At 48.1% G+C, this 20,217-nt stretch overlaps 1 protein-coding gene across 2 annotated transcripts in view; it reads right to left on the bottom strand.

Moving 5' to 3' along the window:
* The window catches only part of LOC136581963 (dipeptidase 2-like), a 154,945-nt gene that overhangs the window by 95,386 nt on the left and 39,342 nt on the right, over positions 1-20,217 (bottom strand). For both annotated transcript variants that reach the window (XM_066582678.1, XM_066582679.1), the window contains one exon: positions 2,623-2,791. In XM_066582678.1, coding sequence (XP_066438775.1) covers positions 2,623-2,765 — 143 coding nt within the window. In that variant the 5' untranslated portion in view covers positions 2,766-2,791. The remainder of the gene's footprint in view (positions 1-2,622; positions 2,792-20,217) is intronic.

The following is a 20,217-nucleotide window of genomic DNA, read 5'->3' as shown; positions in this document are numbered from 1 at the left end:
TGCCAGCAGCTCCTCCAGCCATCTGGTGCCGTCCTGCTTCACTGCCGCTTGAATCTGCATGCGTAAGTCTTCCATTTTTGTTCTCCTCTATTCCGCTGGCTGCACGTCTTCCACCCGAATTCTTTCACTTCTCTCTTCTTTACACCGATTCCTTCTTCCAACCGATCTCCCGCTGTTCTGTCCTCCTTGCTCCTGCTCTTGTTTGTTAGATGTTCTCCGTCCGTCTTCTTGTACTGCTTCTTTCTTCTCCCACGCCTTGTCGCTTCTGCTCTTCCGGCTCTCTCCTCTACCTCACTTCCTGTCCTAGCTCCACCCCCACCCCTCCTAAGCTCGCTGTTAACCCCTTCCTGTCCCCCTGCCACCAGTCCCACGCTGCCTCATTATTCATTTCGCGGCATACAATGACCTGATCACTCATCGTTCAGTGTAAATAGCGGCCGTTCAGAACTGAATGGCTCCTGTTATGTCAATGGAGAGGGGCAGGGCAGCAAGAGGAGAGAAATCTCCAGCCTCTCCGCTGACAACGAACGATACTAGCTCCCGTTCAGGTGCATTGGAGCTAGTATGTGCGGTGACGAGTGTGGAGCGTTGTTTGCCCGACACTTGTCCTATCTAAAAGGGCCTTTAAGGACACAACCTATTTTGGGTTTAAGGATGCAACGATTTTTGGCAGATTTTCGTCTCCCTTTCTTAAAAGCCATAACTTTTTTTTATTTTTCCGTTGACGCAGCTGTATAAGGGCCTGTTTTTTGCATGGCGAACTGTAGTTTTTTTGGCTACATAGACTATTGTAAAACTTCTATAAATTTATTTATGATAGGAGGGAGAGAAAATGCATTAATTCTGCCCTAATTTTTTTACAGCGTTAATCGTGCAGCATAAATGACACAATACATTTTTCTGCGGGTCGGTATGATTAAAAAGATACCAAAATTCTTTTTTTTTTTTAGGTTTTTCCACTATAAAAACCCTTTCTCTTTGGAAATCATTTTTTTTTCTAAATCGCTGCAATCAAAATCCTATAACTTTTATTTTTCCATGGACGGAGCTCTGTGAGGGCTTGTTTTTTGCGAGACAAGCTGTAGTTTTTATTGGTACCATTTTGGGGTACATACAGCTTTTTTATCATTTTTATTGCGGTTTTTTTTGGGGAGGCAACATGCTATTTGCAGTTTTTTGGGGGTTTTTTTACGCTTTTTGCCATGCGGCATAAAAAGCATGTTCAACTTATTGGACATGTCATTAAGGATGCGATGATACCAAATATGTGGGATTTTAATATTTTATGCCAATATAAGAAAAAACACAAAGGTTTTTTCACTTTTTTTCACATTTTTCTTCTTTGTACATTGTTTTTAACTTTTTCTTACAATTTTATGTCCCTGTGGGGGACTTGCACCATACCAGCTCTAAACACTATGATAATGCCTTATCACTTATTACAGCAATCACAGGCACTGGCAATACAGGACCATGGTAACCCGTTGGGCTTTTCGCAATTATATCGTGAGAGTCTGACATCGCAGAGGGAGCGTGCTCCCTCTATGAACCCTGCTCATGGGAAGGGGTTAAAAGCGGGGGTTGCTGCTCCGATGCACCCCCGCTGTTGCAGGGGAAGCCCGGCAATCAGTGACAGCTGGCTCCTGCTGTCGGATAGCGCGAGATGTTATGATCTTTAGCTATCCTCTTTTGCACTAAGTACCTCCCTGCCAGGACGTACAGTTCTTTGTGGTGAGAAGGGGTTAAAGTTAGTGGAAGCTTTGGTTTTATATTGAAATACTAGATATTCCCTGGAATGGTCACTCTGTATGATTGTGATATGGATTATTTGAGGGACTATAGAGCCAGTCCCCAGTGGTTTGCATTTGCCATATTTTCTTTTATTGTGTGGAACACAATGCTACTTCTCTCTTGAATTACAAATATCCCACATGTGAACATAATCAACAAGAAAGAAATAAAAAAGTGTGCATAGCTGCATAGATTAACATTTATTCAACATATTGTACCGACTCCAATACAGAGCCCAAACATGAAGGTGTAAATAAGATTTAGGGCTTATTCAGACGTCTGTATACCGGCCGGGTTTTCACGCCCAGCCAATATACAGTGTCCTTTTCTGCAGGGTGAGGAGGCAGGCCGGGAGCAGTGCACTGAGCTCCCACCCCCTCTCCGCCCCTTGCCACTGTTTTCAATGGGAGGGGGAGGGTGGGGCGGGGCTCAGTTCCCCCCCTCCCAATGCAAATAGTGGTGAGGGGCGGAGATGGGGCGGGAGCTCAGTGCACTACTCCTGGCCCGCCGCCTCTCCCCTGCAGAAAGGGACACCGTATATCAGCTGGGCATGAAAACCTGGCTGATATACGGACATCTGAATAAGTCCATAGGCTGTATTTAGACGGGCAAGTGTGATATTCTAGGAAATTCTAAGAGATATTGTAAAATATTGAAATGTGTTATATTTAGGTGAGTTCCATTCATATTGCTATCAGATGGACGTCGTGCGTGAATCTCGCCCGTGTAAATGCGACCATTATATATACATTGGCTTAGGCTAGCCACTGTCATACACTATATTGCTTTGGAAAATGTTGGCATAATAAATAAATAAACTGATATACTCACCCATCTATTAGAGGGGATGACTCCATGAGATTCCGAGCTCTCTGAGGCAAATCATCAGTGTTACATGAAATAAACTGAATGAATATGCAAAGTAGGAGACTCCACAAAGCATTTTGTGAAAGCACTTGCTTAATCCACTCCATTAATGGCAGGCAACGGGAATTAATTCCTGTAATTTAAAACAAACATCAGTGATGACCAGAGTGTAAGGTTTATGTTGTTAAGAGTTTTTCCCTTCTTAAAGTGATGGCATATCAGTGACTCTATAATCAGTAGGAGCCCCAGCAATCCTGAGGAGCCACAGTACAGTGTGCAAGGCATTGTGACTGTGACCGCTAGGCAGTGGAAAGACGGACAAGGGGGGGTATCATTACGCAAGTACTACATTTATTCTCAGGAACAATATGTAACATCACTATGAGATGAGGAAAATTACTGTCACCAGAATGATAACCTTGCTAATAGAGATGAGCGAACGTACTTGTCCGAGCTTGATGCTCGCTCGAGTATTAGGGTGCTTGAGATGCTCGTTACTCGAGACGAGCACCACGCATTACTCGAGTAAATTCCTTCCCTGCATGTTTAGCGCCATTTTCTGGCCAATAGACATGCAGGGAAGGCATTACAACTTCCTCCTGTGACGTGCCAGCCCTATCCCACCCCCCTGCAGTGAGTGGCTGGTGAGATCCAGTGACCGCCCAGTATTTAAAGCAGTCCCGCCCGCGGCTCGCCTCAGACACATGCTGGCAGAGATTAGGGAGAGTGCTGTTCCTGCTGTTCCTGTTATAGGGAGAGTGTTAGGCTACTGTTAGCGTCTTCAAGAACCCCAACGGTCCTTCTTAGGGCCACATCTGACCGTGTGCATTACTGTTGTGGCTGCTGGGAGCAGTTTTGCACAAATTTTTTTTTTTTCATCTTGGGCTGTGCAGGCTATAGCGTTCTCAGTCTGCAGTCAATTATACCGAGTATAGGGGCAGTACTGGTGAGGCAGGGACAGTAGTAGTGTAGATTCCTGTCAACAAGTACCGCAAAAAAGCTCCTTCTTAGGGCTACCTGTGACCGTGTGCATTTTACTGCGTGGCTGCTGGGAGTTGTAGTGCCTCACTATTACCCAGCAAGGCCTTTTTGCAGCCTAGCGTATAATTTTTTTGGGACTGCAGTGTGCATTACACAACCGCTGTGAGCCTCCAACTGCAGGCCAATAATTGCATATTTTTTTACACCGCTCTGTGTGTGCCATCAACTTTATGCACAGCGTGCGGCGATAGCCCCTGATAGAGGGAAAGACATTTACGCGCGCTCTCTAGGCTGTTAGCTTTTTCAAAATAATTTGAAAAAAAGCTCCTTCTTAGGGCTACCTGTGACCGTGTGCATTTTACTGCGTGGCTGCTGGGAGTTGTACTGGCTCACTATTACCCAGCTAGGCCTTTTTGGATCCTTGCGTATAATTTTTTTTGGACTGCTGTGTGCGTTACATAACCGCTGTCGGCCTCCAACTGCACGCCAATAATTGCATAATTATTCAGACCGCTCTGTGTCTGCTCTATTCGTAATCCACCATGCTGAGGGGTAGGGGAAGGCCTAGAGGACGTGGAAGCGGGCGAGGACGCGGAGGTCCAAGTGAGGGTGTGGGCACAGGCCGAGTTCCTGGTCCAGGAGAATCGCAGCCGGCTGCTGCGGGATTAGGAGAGAGGCTAGTTTCTGGGGTCCCCAGCTTCATATCACAATTTTTGGGTCCACGTGGTAGACCTTTATTACAAACTGAGCAGTGTGAGCAGGTCCTGTCGTGGATGCAGAAAATGCATCCAGCAATGTATCGACCACCCAGTCTTCTACGCCGTCCACTGCTGCAACTCTGAATCCTCTCACTGCTGCTCCTCCTTCCTCCCAGCCTCCTGACTCCATGAAAATGACCCATGCTGATGAGCAGACAGACCCCCATTAACCGTTCTCAGGTCCCTGCCTTGATTGGGATAAAATAGTACCTCTCTCAGCTGAGGAGTTTGTCGTGACCGATGCCCAACCTTTGGAAAGTTCCCGGGGTCCGGGTGATGATGCTGGAGACTTCCGGCAACTGTCTCAAGAACTTTCAGTGGGTGAAGAGGACGATGATGATGAGACACAGTTGTCTATCTGTGAGGTAGTAGTAAGGACAGTAAGTCCGAGGGAGGAGCACACAGAGGATTCGGAGGAAGAGCCGCTGGACGATGAGGTGACTGACCCCACCTAGTTCGCTAAGCCAACTGAGGAGAGGTCTTCAGAGGGGGAGGCAAGTGCAGCAGCAGGACAGTTTGGAAGAGGCAGTGGGGTGGCCAGGGGTAGAGGCAGGGCCAGAGCGAAGACTCCCCCAACTGTTTCCCAAAACACCCCCTCGCGCCAAGCCACCCTGCAGAGGTCTAGGTCTTCAAGGGTATGGATGTTTTTCAGTGAGAGCGCGGACGACCGACGAACAGTGGTGTGCAACCTGTGTCACGCCAAGATCAGCCTGGATGCCACCAGTACCAGCCTCACCACCACCAGCATGTGCAGGCATATGATGGCCAAGCACCCCACAAGGTGGGATGAAGGCCGTTCACCGCCTCCGGCTTGCACCACTGCCTCTCCCCCTGTGCCCCAACCTGCCACTCAGATCCAACCCCCCTCTCAGGACACCGGCACGAGCGCCTCCCGGCCTGCACCCACACCCTCACCTCCGCTGTCCTCGGCCCCATCCAGCAATGTCTCACAGCGCAGTGTCCAGCTGTCGCTAGCGCAAGCGTTTGAGCACAAGCGCAAATACGCCGCCACGCACCCACACGCTCAAGCATTAAACATGCAGATTGCCAAATTGATCAGCCTGGAGATGCTGCCGTACAGGCTTGTGGAAACGGAGGCTTTCATAAACATGATAGCGGCGGCGATCGCACGCTACTCGGTCCCCAGTCGCCACTATTTTTCCCGGTGTGCCGTTCCAGCCCTACACCAGCACGTCTCCCGCAACATGAATCGTGCCCTTACCAACGTGGTTACTGGGAAGGTCCACTTAACCACGGACACGTGGACAAGTACTGGCGGGCAGGGCCACTATATCTCCCTGACGGCACATTGGGTGAATTTGGTGGAGGCTGGGACCGAGTCAGAGCCTGGGACCGCACACGTCCTACCCACACCCAGAATTGCGGGTCTTTCCTCGGTTCTGGTATCTGCGGCGGTCTATGCCACCTCCTCTAAACCCTCCCCCTCTTCTTCCTCCTACGCAACCTCTACCTCTCAACTAAGAAAAGTGAGTAGAACGTTGCCAGCAGTCAGTGTGGTGTGGCGCGGCAGCACAGCGTTGGGCAAGCGTCAGCAGGCCGTGCTGAAACTACTCAGCCTAGGTCACAAGAGGCATGCGGCCCCCGAGTTGTTGCAGGGTCTGACTGAGCAGACCAAACTCTGGCTTTCGCCGCTGAGCCTCCAACCGGGCATGGTCGTGTGTGACAACAGCCGTAACCTGGTGGCGGCTCGGCAGCTCGGCAGCCTCACACACATGCCATGCCTGGCCCACGCCTTCAATCTTGTGGTTCAGCGGTTTCTGAAAAAACACCTGCACTTGTCAGACCTGCTTGGCAAGGTGCGCCGCGTCTGCGCACATGTCCGCAAGTCCACCACAGACGCTGCCACCCTGCAGACCCTGCAACATCGGTTTAATCTGCCAGAGCACCGGCTGCTGTGCAACGTGCCCACACGGTGGATTTCTACGCTCCACATGTTGGCCAGGCTGTATAAGCAGCGTAGAGCAATAGTGGAATACCAACTCCAACATGGGCGACGTAGTGGGAGTCAGCCTCCCCAATTCTTTAACCAGGTCCTCGGAAACTTTGAGGAGTCTACCCAGATGGTGAGCGGCGATTCTGCAATCATTAGCGTCACCATTTCTCTGCTATGCCTGCTGAGAAGTTCGCTGCAAAGCATAAAGGCTGACGCTTTGCGGTCGGAACAGGAGACGGGGGAAGAGAGTATGTCGCTTGATAGTCAGAGCACCCTCATGTCTATATCTCAGCAAGTTTTGGAGGAGGAGGAATAGGGGGAGGAGCAGGAGGAGGAGGGGGAAGAGACAGCTGGGCGCACTGCAGAGGGTACCCATGCTGCTTGCCTCCCATCTGTTCAGCGTGTATAGCCTGGGGACGAGGAGGAGGAGGAGGAGGATCCTGAAAGTCATCTTCCTAGTGAGGACAGTGATGTGTTGCGTACTGGTACCCTGGCACACATGGCTGACTCAATGTTAGGCTGCCTTTCTCGTGACCCTCGCGTTAGACGCATTTTGGCCACTACGGATTACTGGGTGTACACCCTTCTCGACCCACGGTATAAGGAGAACCTTTCCACTCTCATTCCCGAAGAGGAAAGGGGTTCAAGAGTGATGCAATACCACAGGGCCCTGGTGGACAAACTGATGGTAAACTTCCCATCTGACAGCGCTAGCGGCAGAAGGCGCAGTTCCGAGGGCCAAGTAGCAGGGGAGGCGTGGAGATCAGGCAGCATGTTCAGCGCAGGCAGGGGAACACTCTCCAAGGTCTTTGCCAGCTTAATGGCTCCCCAGCAAGACTGTGTCACCACTCCCCAGTCAAGGTTGAGTCAGAGGGAGCACTGTAAAAAGATGGTGAGAGAGTACGTAGCCGATCGTACCACCTACTTCCGTGATGCCTCAGCTCTATACAACTATTGGGTATCAAAGCTGAACACGTGGCACGAACTTGCGCTGTATGCCCTGGAGGTGCTGGCTTGCCCTGCCGCTAGCGTCTTGTCAGAGAGGGTGTTTAGTGCAGCTGGGGGAATCATCACAGACAAGCGTACCTGCCTGTCAACTGCCAGTGCCGACATGCTTACACTCATAAAGATGAACAAAGCCTGGATTTTCCCAGACTTCTCTTCTCCACCAGCGGAGAGCAGCAGAACCTAAAGATTCTTTTTGCTCCAACCGCAGATAAAAGCACTCTTCTCTATCACCGGGAAAATGGGGCATTTCTCTTTGTCAATCTGTCTCTGACATTAGTCCTCCTCCTGCTACTCCTCTTCCAGAAACAACATGTCATCGCGCTGAATGGCCCATTTTTCTGCGGCCCAAAAGCCTCATCTACAGCTACCAATGTTTTTACAATTTTGCTGAGTTTCAAAAGTATTGAGAGTGTAACATGAACCAATTTTTTCAATAGGGCTGCCTCCAGGCTCTGTTACAAATTAAGCAACAGTGAGCTGCATCTTTAAAAAAATGTTTATGGGTTTCACCTGCCCTCGCAGTTAATACATTTTTCAGAGGTACACTTGTACTCTTGGTACACTAATTTTTGGGGCCCACGCCTACACTCTTATCCAACTAATTTTTCCAGCCTTCGCCTACGCTCATGGTATCCCAATGTTTCAAAGGTAGGCCTATACTATTACTAAAGAACTTTTACTGGGGTCTGCCTGCCTGCCTATACTTCTGCTACAAGAAAGTGACAGGGGTCTGCCTATACTGCTGCCACTTACATGTTCCAGGGGTCTGCCCATACTTCTGCCACTTGAATGTTACAGAGGTCTTCCTATACTGCTGCCACAAGGATGTTATTGGGGTCTGCCTATAATGCTGCCCCGTTAATTTTCCAGGGGTTTGCTTATAGTGCTGCCACAAGGATGTTACTGGGGTCTGCCAATACTGCTGCCACGTTAATGTTACAGGGTCTGCCTATACGTCTGCTACAGAAATGTTACTGGGATCTATCTATAGTATAACTACAGAAATGTTACAGGGGTCTGCATATACTGCTGCCACGTACATTTTATATGGCTCTGCCTATACTTCTACTACAGAAATGCTGCTGGGGTCTGCCTATATTGCTGCTACAGAACTGATACTGGGGTCTGCCTATACTGCTGCTACATAAATGTTACTGAGGTCTGCCTATACTTCTGCCACATAAATGTTACAGGGGTCTATCTATACTGCTGCTACAAAAATGTTACTGGGGTCTGTCTATACTTTAACAACAGAAATGGTGGTGGGGTCTGCCTATACTGCTGCTACAGAAATGATACTGGGGCCTGCCGATACTGCTGCTAGATAACTGTTACTTGGGTCTGCCTATACTTCTGCCACATTAATGTTAAAGGGGTCAGCCTATAGTGCTGCCAGTTAAATGTTACAGGAGTCTGCCTATACTTCTGCTACAAGAATGTTACTGGGGTCTGCCTATCCTTCTGCCATGTAAATGTTGCAAGGGGACTGCGTATACTTCTGCTACAAAAATGGTACTGGGGGGGGGTCTGCCTATGCTTCTGCTAGAGAAATGTTACAGGGGTCTGCTTATACTGCTGCTGCAGAAATGTTACAGGGGTCTGCCTATACTGCTGCTACATAACTGTTACTAGGGTCTGCCTATACTTCTGCCACATAAATGTTACAGGGGTCTGCCTATACTGCTGCCACTTAAATGTTACTGTGGTTCTGCCTATACTTCTGGCACGTAAATGTTACAGGGGTCTGCCTATACTTCTGCTACAGAAATGTTACAGGGGTCTGCCTATACTTCTGCTACAGAAATGTTACAGGGGTCTGCCTATACTTCTGCTAATGAAACGTTACTGGGGTCTGTCTATACTGTTACTACAGAAATGTTACTGGGGTCTCCCTAGACTTCTGCAACATAACTGTTACTGGGGTCAGCTTATACCTTTGCTACAGGAATTTTACAGGGGTCTGTGTATACTATGGGTGCACTAAGCCTTCCCATCGCGGTGTTCTACCTATCTGGCCCACCCAAAAAACACGACTGACTAGGGCATGGAGTGTGGGCCGCAGCCAACATGTATTTCCTCTCACGTAACCTCAGCTATCACGGGCACTGCAATGGGATTTCTTTCTGTACCGTCTGTGTGTTCCTGCGAGCCACCCATGCTGTGGGTGCACACAGACTTGCCATAGCGGAGTTGTACCTGCCTGGCACTTTAAAAACAAACCCAGAATGTCTAGGGCATGGAGTGTGGGCCGCAGCCAACATGTATTTCTTGTCACGTAACCTCAGCTATCCGGGACACTGCAATGGGATTTCTTTCTGTACTGTCTGTGTGTTCCTGCTAGCCACCCATGCTGTGGGTGCACACAGACTTGCCATAGTGGAGTTGTACCTGCCTGGCAGTTTAAAAAAAAAACTGAATGTCTAGGGCATGGAGTGTGGGCCGCAGCCAACATGTATTTCCTCTCACGTAACCTCAGCTATCCAAGGCACTGCAATGGGATTTCTTTCTGTACCGTCTATGTGTTCCTGCTAGCCACCCATGCTGTGGGTGCATACAGACTTGCCATAGCGGAGTTGTACCTGCCTAGCACTTTTAAAAAAAACCAGAATGTCTAGGGCATGGAGTGTGGGCCGCAGCCAACATGTATTTCCTCTTACGTAACCTCAGCTATCCGGGGCACTGCAAAGGGATTTCTTTATGTACCGTCTGTGGGTTTCTGCTAGCCACCCATGCTGTGGGTGCACACAGACTTGCCATAGCGGAGTTGTACCTGCCTGTCCCATAGCGGAGTTGTACCTGCCTGTCCCCAAAACACTGACAGACTTGGGTAGGGTGCAGAGTGCAGATGGTTTACCCCTTGCGTTGTCGATGAGGTATCTGACACCCAAACAGAATGAGTAGTGTGTGGACACATGTAGTCCCCATTGCTATGTCACTCGCAGCACCTTGGGCCACACAAGGTGTTTGCTGGGACAGAGGCTGACCCAGGGCCCGCTCACATACTTACCACACCGAGTATTGCTGCATTGTGGAGATGTGTAGAAGTGCTGGGCTGGCAGCGGAGTCCCCTTTATGCCCACGTTTGCAGCTCCTGACGGAGGTAGGTGGCACAGGATTGGAATGAAGATCGAACGTCAATCTATTATCAATTCTCAACAGCATTGTGGGCTATCGCTCCCCCCCCTCTTTCAAAGAGGATCGCTGCCTGGCACTGCCAACCCTCTGCAGTGTGTGCCTCCGGTTCCTCATGGCAGACGCACTTATAAATAGACATGAGGGTGGTGTGGCTATGAGGCCAGCGTGTGGCATGAGGGCAGCTGAAGGCTGCTCAGGAACACTTGTGTGCACTGCGGACGCAGGGTCGTGCGGGCGGGGGGGTTGGGCAGCATGTAACCCAGGAGAAGAGGCAGCGGTGTGTCCCGCAGGCAGTGATTGTGCTTGGTTGGAGGTAGTGTGGTGCTGAGATAAGGTGTGCCTTGCTAATGAGGGTTTGTCCAAAGTAAAAATAGTTAGGGGTGGGGGGGCACTCTTGCCGCTATTGTGGCTTAATAGTGAGACCTCAGAACCTGAGACGCAGCCGTGCATGTTGCCCCTCGCCTGCCCTATCCGTATCTGTGTCGTTTCCGTCACTTTCTTGGGTTTTGCAGATTTACACAAATGAAAACCTTAGCGAGCATCGGTCATATACAAAAATGCTCGAGTCGCCCATTGACTTCAATCGGGTTCGTTACTCGAAACGAACTCTCGAGCATCGTGGAAAGCTCGACTCGAGCAACGAGCACCCGAGCATTTTGGTGCTCGCTCATCTCTACTTGCTAACCATTTTTTGGCTCATACTGACAATACATAAAAATGGATATAAGCGGGGGGCGTGGCCTAACAGCCAAAGGAAGAAGACGCATTCCTCCATCTCTCCCGTGCCTTCAGCCTAAAAAACCCCCAATAAACAGAAGAAACTACCAGTCCGGACAGACTCTACAACCGGGCACCCTATCTAACAACTACTAGGGTGACTGCCTGGGGCGCTACACCTCCCGTGACCCTACAGCTCCAGCTCAGGGTACTTCTGGCCTTACACCCCCGGGCAGCCTCTGGCCCGATACCGGGACTCCGCAACCCTCCTGCACCAGGGAACATCAAGCCCCCTGCAAACTGACCTGCCGGAACCGCGGCTCCTGCTTCTATCTGACGGAGCGAGAAGGGGACCCCCCCCCCCCCGCATCACCGCTATCCTCCGCTACTTCCAAGGCTCCTGCACGCCGTACCGCCGCCCGCGGAGAAGCTCCTTCACGCTGCCCCCTGCCGCTGAGCACAGACGGCGGACAGCTAGTACCGCGACCGGAGGACACCAAGTGCTTTCCTGCACATCGCCCCGAGGCAGGGACCGAGTCTACTCCGCTCCTCTCTATCGGCGGCCCCCGCTACCGCTTCTGGGACTCCCGGCCGCGGCGCTGCCGACTACCGCTGACAGACAGAGCTGGGAGGAGGCCCTCCAAACAGTGGAGATCACCACCGGGCTAGAGGCACAGTGAGTACGAAGTCCCCCCCTCCCCATCAGGGACAGATACCATCAACCTAGACCCACTTTTTTCGGGCCACTGGCCGGGGTGAGGATCCCCTGAAACACGTGGCGACCGCCATTTTAGGAAAAAGCACTGCCGGGCGGGCTCTCTCCCCGACTACAATAGAAAACCACTAGAAGAGTATAGTGCCCAGAAAGAGAGAGTGAAGCTGCTCAGACAGGGGCCACTGACCACAACAGTAAAATAAACAAACCTGTGGTTTTCCACCTTTCACTGCAGATTTGTGAGCATCCACTGAGTAGCGGATTACACATCCCGGAGCCTCCATTTTGTGGCATATTAAACAGGACTGCTGCCCTGAAATCTCATTTCCATATTCCCTGATTCTATGGATCTCTACAGCCATTTAGAGGCGAACTCTGTATCTACAGACTAGATTTCTACTACAGTTCTTTACCTGCAGAGCGCTGATACAGGGATCACAGCTTCTGACAGGGTGAGTCCCCTGCTGCTCTGCTACACCCCGCACAGCAGAGCTGGCAGCACACACACCAAGAGGCCACTTGGAACTGCAGGTGCACTATTGACACAAAAAAACCCGACTCCAGCAAAATCAAACTTGTGTCATTATTAACATAACCTCTGCACACTTTTATTACTGATGCCAAATAGTGACCCGCAGAAATACCACTCCAACTGCAGGACAGTATACAGAACAGATACAGATAGATTCTGCTGCCACCTAGTGGACTGTGTTGATACCACCAACGCAAAACAACTTAAAGGGGTTGTCTCACGAAAGCAAGTGGGGTTCAGCACTTCTGTATGGCCATATTAATGCCTTTGTAATATACATCGTGCATTAAATATGAGCCATACAGAAGTTATTCACTTACCTGCTCCATTGCTGCCGTCCTCGTCTCCATGGCTCCGTCTAATTTCAGCGTCTAATCGCCCGATTAGACGTGCTTGCGCAGAAGGGTCTTCTCTCTTCTGGTTAGTCCGGGCACGAGCGACCTTCTGGCTCCACCCCCTTCTACGTGTCATCGCGTAGCTCCGCCCCATCACGTGTGCCGATTCCATCCAATCAGGAGGCTGGAATCGGCAATGGAACGCACAGAGCCCATGGTGCACCATGGGAGAAGACCCGCGGTGCACCATGGGAGAAAACCGCAGTGCATCCCTGGGAAAAGACCGGCGGCCATCTTGGGAGAAGAATTTTATAAGTTCATCTTTCATCACATCGGTAAGTAGCAAGCGGTTTAAAAACCGCTTTAAAATGCTATTTTATGCCGGGGGGGTGACAGGGGGAATGGGCTAATTTAAAATTTTGATGTTTTGCCTCGGGACAACCCCTTTAATACAACCATACAGTAGAAACAACGCAGATAGAAGACTGCCACAACTCTACAAACAAAGTATACTTAACGCACATTGCCACACAAGTGCGTCCTAACAAAAGTACTCCAAAGAAGAGACTCTGACCTCTAAATAATATGCCATCTTACTAATGTAACACCAGCCGCACACGGCTCTGAATGGTGGTTACAATACCGGAAGGAACCTGAGACCCATTTTACCTAAAACCCGAATGAAACAGCTTCAAGCCTACTCACCCCAAACGCAACTACCATGCGTTCCGCTCAACGCAGAACAGGGAAAAACAATACAAGCTCGCAACAGAGTGCTAAAAAATCCTCAAAACAACAAGAGTGTCAATCCTGGTATATAGGCAGGTAGGAACTATTAGGGGTTGATCCAGGGAACAGTCTGATTGCCATTAGGGAGTCGGGAAGGAATTTTTCCCCCAAAAGGGCTAATTGGCTTCTGGCCTTGGGGTTTTTTGCCTTCCTCTGGATCAACACAGTAGGATAGGCAGGCTGGACTAGATGGACAATGTCTTCATTCGGCCTTACATACTATGTTACTATATCTCTTCCGACGAATCATCTCGCTCGTCGATAGAGGACTCAACAGTAATTCCCCAGAAGATTCTACTAGTTCAGACAAACTTTTCACCTGAATAGAATCACTACTACAAAAAGAGCTAACAAAAACCTCCTCCGAAATAACGACTAAACTCTCCAACGAAATCCGAGAGCTTAGTCAGAGGACAATCGCTCTTGAAGACAGAATGGACAACGCTACCATAGTCCTAGATTCACATGAAAAAGAAATAGAACAACTACATGAAGAAATACATTTTCTTCACGATAAATTAGAAGATGTTGAAAATAGGGCACGACGAGACAATATACGCATCCGTGGAGTCCCTGAATCCATCAAAGACCTACAATCAACAGTAACTGCGCTGTTCCAAGAGCTCTGCCCAAACATCCCAATCGACCGACTGGAACTCGATAGAGTTTACAGAGCCCTGCGAGCACCAAATCCAAACGGTCCTCCAAGAGACATCGTATTAAAACTCCACTTCCACAGAACCAAAGAGCAACTGATGCGCGCTGCTCGATCTTCCCGTAAACTAACATTCCAAGGCTTCGACTACCAATTATTCCCCGATCTGGCACCATCTACATTGTCCAAGAGGAGAGCTCTTAAAGGGGTTGTCCCGAGGCAGCAAGTGGGTCTGTACACTTCTGCATGGCCATAATAATGCACTTTGTAATGTACATTGTGCATTAATTATGAGCCATGCAGAAGTTATAAAAAGTTTTATACTTACCTGTTCCGTTGCTGGCGTCCTCGTCTCCATGGTGCCGACTAATTTTCGCCCTCCGATGGCCAAATTAGCCGCGCTTGCGCAGTCCGGGTCTTCTGCAGTCTTCTATGGGGCTCCGTGTAGCTCCGTGTAGCTCCGCCCCGTCACGTGCCGATTCCAGCCAATCAGGAGGCTGGAATCGGCAGTGGACCGCACAGAAGAGCTGCGGTCCACGGAGGAAGAGGCCATCTTCAGCGGTGAGTAGAGAAGTCACCGGAGCGCGGGGATTCAGGTAAGCGCTCCGGTGAGCTTTCTTTACCTCCCTGCATCGGGGTTGTCTCGCGCCGAACGGGGGGGGGGTTGAAAAAAAAAAAAACCCGTTTCGGCGCGGGACAACCCCTTTAAGCCGTACCTATCCATCCTGCAACAAGAAAAGATACTATACAGATGGGGCTTTCCATTTAAGCTGACTTTCACACTCCAAGATAAAGTTCACAACATCTTATCACCCGAAGGTGCCCGACGCTGCTTCAAAGAATTAAACCTGCAGCTGCCCCCGCCCCAACCGGGTTCCATAGCCCCGTCTCCCACATCCCCCCCCCCTCCCTGCAAAAACCACACCAGGAGCCAGAAAGAAAGATACCACAACCACTTGAACCAAACCACGACCTCCTGGAGTCGTTATTACGAAAGATGTTTGAGTCAGCAAGATGTTAGATTTTTATTTCTCTTGCCGACCTTTTCTTCTACCAGTCACGAGTAACACTTTGAATTACCGTGAATTAAATTCAACTCAAAACTATACACATGAGGTCCTACAGGAAGAACAAAAACACAGAAATATGTCCAACTTTCTCCGGGCAGTGGACCTTTTGAAGATAGGAATAACTCTTCTATTGGACAGATCACTATTTTCTAACGATGTATTGATCAAGAGTAACAGTTAGCATTGAAATGTTTTATGCTTTGTTATATTCTTTTCTCAGATCTGCCCCCCCTCCCCCACCCTCTCTGCTCCCCTATTCCCCCACCACCACTCCCTCACTTCGTAGGGTCTTCCCGACCTTCTTCCACTCTAAACTACAAACACTTATAAGCCACCCTAACTCAGAGCTAAAGTGGCTCCCCACTTGAGCACCACTTGGTAATTAAGAAGAATTTACCACTTGTTACCACTGAAACACTCTCACCTATTGCTCCTAGCAATAAAAGGATACGTTGGCCACACCCTCCTTCTCCTTGCTCCTTCCCTCTTCTTGTCCCCCTCCCCAACCTCCCCTCCCATGGGGTGGAGGTCCTGAGACGGTTTCCAGATATTATAATTACTACCCGCGCCCATGGACTTAAAAATAATTACCCACAATGTACAGGGCTTCAACTCTCCGCAAAAATGCTCAAAAGCGTTCAGATACTATAAAAGCAGACACGCAGACATAGTGTGCCTACAAGAAACCCATTTTTCCAATAACTCTGCCCCACGCTACCTCTCCCCCCAATACCCCACATTCTTTTCAGCAAACGCTCCAACCAAAACAAAGGGAGTCACCATGTGCTTTAGTAAATCAGTCCCTTTTACACACATCTCCACCATCGCAGACCCAGAAGGTCGCTACCTAATACTGACAGGCACCATCCAAGATGTCCCAGTAACTATCATCTCCTACTACGCTCCAAACTCAAGACAAATCCAGTTTTTCACAAAACTTTTTGAATTAATTGAAGCCAACAAAACAGGCACCATAATTCTATGCGGAGACTCAAACTGCATTCTTGAATCTGGATAGGAACTCAACCACACCTCCAGCCCATTCCCCATTGCCCCAACACACGATATCTCACAACTTTAAATCCCTCCTCCAACAATACCATATGGTAGATGCCTGGCGAGAGCTAAATCCAACAACTAAAGACTATACACACTATTCAGCTCCACATTCTCTATATTGAAAAATAGACCACATTCTAATCCCCGATACCTTCACACCTCAAATACTACAATCTAAAATTCTATCGGTACCATGGTCTGACCATAGCCTGTTATACATTACCTGCAACTCCTTAATGTCTAAACCTATAAACTCATCTTGGACCCTCAATGACTCTTTCCTATCGATCCCTGGGGTAATATCCATACTAACTCCACAATTGAAAGAATACTTTAATATGAACAGCCCGTCTGCCTCCTCCCCCATCTCTCTCTGGGAAGCGCATAAAGTAGTGATTCGAGGTCACTAAATACAAATAGCAGCCCGACGTAAACGGGAACGCATGTCGCAACAATTAAAATTAGAACAAGTCTCTCAACTTGAAGAAGTAGCCAAAAAATACCCATCTAAAAATAATCTCCAAGCGCTATCTCGAGCTAAAACAGAGCTAGACCTTTGCCTTACAGATACAATAGAACAAAAAATACGATGGTCCCAACAGCATTTTTATGTACTTAACAATAAACCTTCCACACCTCTAGCCCGTAGACTTCGCTCGCACCCCAACACAAACCCCTTCTACAAACTACGCACAAACTAAAATGGAGTTACAGCAAACCCAAACACAATAACACGAGAATTCCAAAGATTCTTAACCAAATTGTATTCACAACAATGTGCTCTTCCAAGAAATTAAATCACTTCTTATCTCCAAGAAATCCCACTACCAACACTTGGAGAATCATTCCTAGACAATCTTGCTTCCAAAATCACCCATGAAGAAGTGACATATCCTATAAAAGCACTAAAACCTAATAAAAGACCTGGCCCAGATGGCTTCTCAGCCCCATATTACAAAAAATTCTCACCAATCCTAAGCACCTATCTGGCTGATTACTTCAATGCAATGAGAGATGGCCACCAAGTAGGCCAGACAGCCCTTCTAGCCTCCATATCAATGATTCCCAAGCCAGACAGAGACTTATTAGACAAATAAAACTATCGCCCCATTTCTTTAATAAATGTAGATGTAAAGCTCCTCACCACAATTCTAGCGACACAATTAAATATGGTCCTCCCCTCACTAGTTGATAAAGATCAAGTAGGATTTGTCCCAGGCCGTCAGGCTCCTGACAGCATTCGAAGAATAATCCCCCTTACCCACCTCTGTAGAACCAGAAAAATGCCAGCTATGCTTCTATCCCTAGACATACATAAAGCGTTTGACACATTAGGTTGGGAATACTTATTCTTGGTCCTCGACAGATGGGGATTCCCCAACGAATTCCTCACATGGCTATGGATACTATATGCCCACCCTAAGGCCTTTGTGCGATACAGGGGCTTTTGCTCCGACACATTTCCAATCCATCGGAGGACACGACAGGGTTGTCCACTATCCCCATTACTATTCATTTTGGCCATGGAACCCCTGGCGATTAAAATTCGTAACAACCCTAACATAAAAGGAATCGAAATCGCCTCAGTTCATCACAAACTCTCAATGTTTGCTGATGATTTACTACTGCTCATATCATCCCCACACACTACCATACCCAACCTCATGGCGGAGCTGTCCAGATTCGAGTCAATCTCTGGCTTAACAATTAACCACACAAAATCCAAAGCATTCAACCTCACACTATTACCGGAGTCGGTAAATTTGCTCCAGACAAACTTCCCCTTTCAGTGGACGGCGGGCTCTTTGGGTTACCTGGGCATCCAATTGACTAACTCCTACTCATCTTTATATAGTCAAAACTACATTCCCTTTCTTCGCAAAACAAGATTACTACTGGAAAGTTGGAGCAGATATCACATCTCCTGGATTGGGAGAGCTAACACCTTAAAGATGTCATTTCTCCCTAAACTACTATACTATTTTAGAGCTCTCCTGGTACGGGTGCCTGGATACATGCTGAAGATTCTTCAGCAGATGTCCCTCCGATTTGTGTGGGCTGGCAGTATTCCCAGGGTCCCACAATCTACCTTATATAGACATCGAAAAAAAGGAGGCCTGGGAGTTCCTAATTACTCAAAATATTACCAAGTGGCCCTGGTGGCTCAACTGGCCCTCTTACACTCCTTCTCTAACACCCCTCTATGGGTATCACTGGCAGCAACAGAAATACATCCCCTTACCATTGATTCCATTTTATGGATACCACCTAAACATAGACCCATTATCAACAACCCTGTTATCAACCATTCCCTCCATATCTGGGACTCAATAAAATATTCAGGAAAACTAATATCTCCTCACCTACCCCTCGCGCCACTCTTGCGAAACCCAATGTTTATATCAGGAATCGAATCGCCTCAGTTGTTTAACAACTGGACGAAGTCAGGCCTCATCAAAATATACCAATTGCTCTCAACAAAAGGGCTTACCCCTTTCCCTACACTACAGGAAAAATATAACTTACCATCTTCGGAAATATTCAGATACCTGCAGCTAAAACACTTTATATCCTCTCTCCTTAAGGACACAAATTCTCCACTGACCTTAACCCCATTCGAAAGATGTCAGAAGATTGTCAGAAATACCCACATGCAAGAGACCTCATTTTGCAGATTTACTCAGGTTTGGTTCATTCCTCCTATCGTTCTCAAATGCCGTACATAACGCGTTGGGAAAGAGACCTAGGCAAAACTCTATCCGATGAGGAATGGACTCAAATATGGGAGTCTACCAACAGCAGCGCCAGAAACATATTAATGCTAGAAACTTTATTCAAAATTTTATTCCGCTGGTATTTAACCCCAGATAGAGTAGCCCACGCAACTCCCGGATGCTCTCCCAACTGCTTTCGCGGATGTCTAGTTTCGGGTGATATGCTCCACATATGGTGGTCCTGTCCTCGGGTTAAGAGACTATGGATTCGGGTTTACTCCCTAATATATTCAGTCACAGGCTACAACATCCGCAAAGACCCTTGGGAAGCATTATTAAATAAACGCATAACCAATATCCCTCCTGACTCAAGAAAGTTAATATCCTTTCTATTTCTGGCCACAAAACAAGTTATTGCCCATTCATGGCGCAAAGCTACCTTGGACTTCACTGAGGTTATGCGCAGGATGGACTGGTACCTAATAAATGAAAAACTGACCGCAATTCTAGCCAACAGACACGAGAAATTTTTAAAAATATGGTCCCCATGGCTAGATTATTCCTACCCATCGCAAAACATTAGATTTCTAACCTCCCTAAGCACATAAGAGAACTAAAATAACAACGAACTACCTCTGTCGCTTCACCTTATTAAAGCCCGAGACCACCCTCTACGACATCCACCCCATGGGAACGAAAATTCCTTCTGTCTCAGAAGTCTCCCCTCCCCCTCCCCTACCTTTCCCTATTTTCCCCCTACTCCCCCAAAGAAATTCAGGTTAGGCCCTGGCCAGGCCATGAGTATTCTGTTACTGTTAACCAACAGTCTAAATTCCTGATTGGACCGGGATACCAAGAGGGAGGATTGCTCAAACATGCCTTCTATGTGTGCTCTCTTCTCTCATTCTCCCGATCCATACTACTACAAACAGCTTCTGTGATATAATAATGAGACTGTGATGTATTTCATTTAAATGTTTATTACAATATTGTAAAATCTAAAAACTTTTTTTTTTAAATTTACAGTATAAAAAAAAATGGATATAAGCTGCTTATAACCTCTATTACATTATATTGCTTAAAGGGGTGGTCTCGCGAAACCAAGTGGGGTTATACACTTCCGTATGGCCATATTAA

Source organism: Eleutherodactylus coqui, chromosome 11 (assembly GCF_035609145.1).
Source record: "Eleutherodactylus coqui strain aEleCoq1 chromosome 11, aEleCoq1.hap1, whole genome shotgun sequence".
Classification (NCBI taxonomy): Eukaryota; Metazoa; Chordata; class Amphibia; order Anura; family Eleutherodactylidae; genus Eleutherodactylus; species Eleutherodactylus coqui.
Note: the sequence above shows the minus strand (reverse complement) of the source record. Positions and strands in the feature narration are given on the sequence as shown.